Source organism: Nicotiana tabacum, chromosome 9 (assembly GCF_000715075.1).
Source record: "Nicotiana tabacum cultivar K326 chromosome 9, ASM71507v2, whole genome shotgun sequence".
In the NCBI taxonomy this organism is placed as follows: Eukaryota; Viridiplantae; Streptophyta; class Magnoliopsida; order Solanales; family Solanaceae; genus Nicotiana; species Nicotiana tabacum.
In genome coordinates, this window is record NC_134088.1 from 8,986,672 (window position 1) to 8,992,278 (window position 5,607).

A 5,607-nucleotide genomic window follows, 5' to 3' on the forward strand; every position below is an offset into this window, starting at 1 on the left:
TCAGAAAAGAAATAAGAGAAAAGACATGTAATAACAAAAGAAACCAGAAAGAAAATAACTACAACAAATAAGTGAAAGGACAATAACACAAAAACTATGCAAAACAACAATGTGAATACAACAAAAACCGCTAACAAATCTAAACGAAACTCTATCAGACTACCCGATACAAAGAGGGAAGAACTCACGACTACCCCCTAGCCTATCACCCTAATGCTCAACCTCCACATGTTCCTATCAAGAGCCATGTCCTCAGAAATCTAAAGAAGCATCATGTCCTGCCTGATCACCTCGCTCCAATACTTCTTAGGCTACCCTCTGCCTCTTCTCGTACCTACCAAGGTTAACCGCTCACACCTCCTAACCGGTGCATCTAGGCTTCTCCTCCGCACGTGTCCGAACCATCTAAGCCACGCTTCCTGCATCTTGTCATCCACAGGAACCACGCCCACCCTCTCCCGAATATCTTCATTCTGAATCTTATCCAGCCTAGTGTACCCACACATCCATATTAATATCCTCATTTCTGCTACTTTCATCTTCTGGATATGTGAATTCTTGACTAGCCAACGCTCATCTCCATACAACATGGACGGTTTAACCATCGCTTTATATAACTTACCTATGAGTTTTGGTGGCACATTCTTGTGACACAAAACTCCAGACGCTAACCTCTATTTCATCCACCCCACTCCAATACGGTGCGTAACATCCCCGTCGATCTCCTCATCTCCCTGGATAATTGATCCTAAGTACTTAAATCTTTCTCTCTTGAGGATGACCTAAGAGTCAAGCCTGACTTCCACATCCGCTTCCCATATCACGTCGCTGAACTTACATTCCACATATTCCATCTTAGTCCTACTCAACTTGAAACTTAGACTCTAGAGTCTGCCTCCATACCTCCAGTCTCCCATTAACGCTGTCTCGCGTCTCATCAATCAGAACTATATCATCAGCGAACAACATACACCATGGTACCTCTCCTTAGATATGGTGTGTCAGTGCGTCCATCTCCATAAAAAATAAGAATGGGTTGATCGCAGATCCTTGGTGTAATCCCATAACCATCGGAAAAGGCTTTGAGTCACCTCTCACAGTCCTAACCCGAGTCATAGCTCCATCATACATATCCTTTATCGCCCTAATGTAAGCCACCAGAACACCTTTCACCTCCAAAGGACGTCCCTAAGGACTTTATCATATGCCTTCTCTAGGTTAATAAACACTATATGCAAATCTCTCTTCCTATCCTTGTATAGTTCCACCAACCTCCTGATAAGGTGGATAGCTACGGTAGTAGAACGACCTGGGATGAACCTGAACTGGTTTTCCGATATAGACACCGCCCTCCTTATCCTCCCTTCCGCCACCCTCTCCCAAACTTTCATGGTATGACTTAGTAACTTGATACCCCTATAGTTGTTACAATTCTGGATATCCTCTTTGTTCTAGTACACTGAGACCATTGTACTCCACCGCCACTCATCAGGTATCCTCTTTGTCCTGAAGATAACATTAAATAACCTAGTCAGCCACTCCAAGGACCCGCATATCTCCAAACCTCTACTGGAATCTCGTCAGGTCCAGTCGCTTTGCCCCAACTCATCTTACCCATCGCAACCACGACCTCCTCAACCTTAATGCGCCTATAATACCTAAAGTCTCGGTGACTCTTGTAGTGCCCCAATTTCCCTAGCACGATGTTTCCACCCCCCCTCTTCATTCAGAAGTTTATGAAAGTTCGACTGCCATCTTTGCCTAATCTGGGCCTCTTCCATCAATACTCGACCGTCCTCATCTTTGATGCACCTCACTTGATCGAGGTCGTGAGCCTTCTTCTCTCTCGCTTTGGCCAACCAAAATAACTTCTTGTCCCAACCTTTGTCCCCAAGTTCCTCATAAAGCCAACCAAAAGCAACAGTTTTAGCTTCTGTGACCGCTACTTTCGCATCCTTCCTAGCCTCCTTATATCTTTCTTTGTTCGCTCTCCTCTGATCCTCATCGGTACTCTCTACTAACTTAATGTACGCCGCTTTCTTGGCTTCCACTTTACCTTGGACCACATCATTCCACCACCAGTCGCCTCGGTGCCCGCCATAATACCCTTTCGAAACTTCCAACACCTCTCTTGCTGCCTCCTTATACAGTCTGTCGTCGCCGTCCACATAGCGCTAGCGTCCCCACCACTCTTCCAGGCACCCATATTCGTCAGTCGCCCCTCCAACTCCTGCCCATTATCCTTGGACAAAGCTCCCCACCTGATCCTCGACGGACCCCGTACAAACCTCTTCTTCCTCTTCATCAAAATACTGACGTCCATCACTAGGAGCCTATGTTGAGTTGCAAGGTTCTCACTCGGGATCACCTTGTCCTTGCACAACCCCCTATCACATCTCCTGAGGAAGAGATAAATCATCCTAATTTTAAAATGTAATAAAGTATTTTTCAATTATTTTATAAGGGTTGTTATATTTCAATAACCAAACATAATAATTAAAAAGAAAACATTAATCTTTGAAACCCTTTTACTTCAAAATGGAGAGTTACCTTTACAAAGTGTTTTTACTTCAAAAGTTTGTTGTGATGTGTATGAATAAACAAGTAATTACCAACAAAATGAATTCTTGGTTTTAATTTTTTTTAAATAAATAAATAAGTATTTGCAACAAATTTTCGATATACGAACAATAAACTACACTCAAAAAATAAGAAAAAATAATTTTATTAATTAATTATCAGTGTAATTATATTTCTCCTTTGATTCTTCTCTCGTGGTTATCTTCCTATATACTTAAACTCAAATGTCCATTATTTCACCATTTTAATCCAATAATTCACTGGGAATTTCAACTTAATAGAAGAACTTATTTCAAACAAATATATTCACCTTTATTTTTTCTTAAAAGCAAAAAATTGTTTATCGCGTAACCATCTAAATAATTTGGAAAAGGTAAATTTCACAAATAATCATATAACTATATACATAGTTATATAACTCTAGTGAAAAACAATTATAGTTATATGACTACTTAAGAAATTTACTCGTATATTTGTTAACTATAATGATTTCAGTAACCACTGTATGGACCAATTGTAGCTAAAGGAAAATTTTAGACCATTAGCAAAGTTCAAAAACAAATGCGACCCTTTTTTTCTAATAATATTATTAGTGTTTAATATATCTATAAAATATTTTTCAATCACCAAACGAACACTAGAAAACATTCTTTAGAAAGATATTTATTTCATAAAAAATGACTTCTGTCGTACCAAACTTAATCTTTTATCCTAAAAGTTTTGCATTAATTGCTCCTTTTAATTCATTGTTTAAAATTTGTACAAATGCCGTGGCATCCAAGGAAAGTTGCATCAACCAAGTTTTAATACGAAGGACGAGTAATTATGATATTAATTATGTACGGTTATATATATGTACTGACCAATTATATATCCAGTGTTTGTTGACTAATTGTCATCAAAAAACAAAAACAAAATATGTTGGGAAAATTTTCAGAGCAAGCAGAAATAAATGCATCAGCAAGTGAAGTGTGGAATCTCTATTCCACTATTCAATTTGTCAAATTTCTTGTTGAAAAACACATTGTTGAAAAGATTGAGTTTATTGAAGGCAATGGTGGCATTGGTTCAGTCCTGCAAGTTAGTAAGTCATTTTACTTCAAAATCCTATTAAAAATATTTTCATTCCATTGATTATTCTTGATTTTTATTTTCTTGTTGTAACTTTTTTTGGAATGGAGGTGGAAATCCGGAAAAAAAATTATTCGTTGTGTTTGTTGTAACTCGATAAATACAAGACTCGTCTCTCATACACACATATTTATCACTTAACCATAATTGAGGTGCAATGTTATAAATTCTTATATTTACACATATATTAATCCAGATTCGCAACACATATGGTCCATTTTGAGGATTCTTTGTGGGTTAACACACATTACATTACTTTTTCCTTCTGGTTCTTATTTTTTACGTGATAATTTGGTAAATTATTTAACTTTATTGACGATTTTCTATTTTGTTTGGACCAAATATATTAGCTCTTCCTCGTAATGCTCCATATAAAGAGAAATTCGTCTCAATAAATGATGAAAAACGAGTGAAGGAAATCGAGGTGGTTGAAGGGGGATATCTTGATGTAGGATTCAGTTTCTATGGGTTTAAGTTTGAAGTTATAGAGAAGGATGAGAATTCATGCATCGTGAAAATTACCATTGAATTTGAGACTAAAGATGTTGAAAATATTCATCTTACTCTTGGCAATCTCCCAGTCTTTGTTGCCATCTTGAAAGCTACTGTTGAACATTTCAACGAGAAGAACAAGTAAATGTAATCCAGTTTTTATTGGACTTTATGCATCTTTATAATTATAATTTCTGCTCTTTCAAGTAATGTAATGTATTTTGATGGACTTATAAGTGTTGGATGTCATTATTGTTGGTGATTGAATAAAACATTATACATGGCTCGTGTTTTATGAAAGTTGTCTCCGTGTGATCTATAGGTCACGGGTTCGAGCCGTGGTAGCAGCTACTAATATTTGCATTAGGTTGGCTTTCTATATCACACCCGCGGCCCTTCCCTGAACCCTGCGTAAACGCAGGATACCTTGTGCAGCAGGCTGCCCCTTATTTTTACCTTTGCAATGAGACGAATCATTCTCAATGCTTAAGATTTTTTGGTTTTATTTAAGACTCGTATGCCAGACAAATTTAATCTAGACTTGAGTTTGAAGAGAACCCTCAAGGTAAACACTTAGTGCGGCTAAATTTTTACCGGTAGGCTTGAGTTAGATTAATTTTGGAAAATACTAATATTCGAGCTCATCAAAACACAAAAATTGTAAGTTAGGTTTAAATATTAGGCTCAAATTTGTTTTTAAGCTTTAAAGATCTCCCAAGTGGATTTTTTCTTATTTAATTTGCAATGAGAGGACATTCATATATTCATGTTCGTATTTACTCCATTTAGGTCGAGATATGAACAATTTACCTTTTTTAATTAAGATTTGCTGTTATAATAAAAATATGAATAATTCGAAGCATATCTTTTAAATTTTAATTTTATCATATAGAGTTAAATTTAAGAAATAAATAACAAAAAATATATCGTTTTAATATTAAACGTAGACCATGTTTTAAAAAGAAAAAAATTATATCTCGTTACTTCAACTAGAAATAGTACTTCTATTAGCAGATGACTTCATCTGAATTGATTTTACCATTCCCCATCTGGGAATAGATTGCATTCCTGAAATGACAAAAGATCTACATACTTAGCATAATTGAGTTTTTTTCCTGTAGAAGAAAATTAAAAATCTCTCATATATAACTTGTCATTTTTCTTAGGAAAAAAAGTTGGACTTCTATAATTGAGGATCCCTCGTCTGCTAGCATTCACAATATATGTTAGGACCGAAAAAGTCAAGTGTCATGCGAAAACTAGTAAAGTAAACCTTCAACGACGATAAATGAGACAACAAAAGAGAAATCTACCAAAAGAGACGAACATAGTTCGGTCAACTGACCTACGTCCATGACGGAGATGAGCAATCTACTATATAAAAGAGAGTACAAAAATTGAGAG

At 36.5% G+C, this 5,607-nt stretch overlaps 1 protein-coding gene across 1 annotated transcript; it reads left to right on the top strand.

Annotated features, from left to right (window-relative positions):
• Window positions 1-3,003: 3,003 nt before the first annotated feature.
• Window positions 3,004-4,470, top strand: LOC107824649 (norbelladine synthase-like). Its single transcript, XM_016651448.2, has 2 exons — window positions 3,004-3,664; window positions 4,062-4,470. Exons 1-2 carry the CDS (start codon window positions 3,499-3,501, stop codon window positions 4,346-4,348), a joined length of 453 nt encoding a protein of 150 aa, XP_016506934.1. The 5' UTR covers window positions 3,004-3,498; the 3' UTR covers window positions 4,349-4,470.
• Window positions 4,471-5,607: the final 1,137 nt, after the last annotated feature.

Excerpts from the sequence above, each read along its gene's own strand:
- LOC107824649 (XM_016651448.2), top strand. The coding sequence starts at position 3,499 with ATGTTGGGAAAATTTTCAGAGCAAGCAGAAATAAATGCATCAGCAAGT. Across the intron at positions 3,665-4,061 it reads TGGTTCAGTCCTGCAAGTTA|CTCTTCCTCGTAATGCTCCA; the intron begins GTAAGTCATTTT and ends CAAATATATTAG.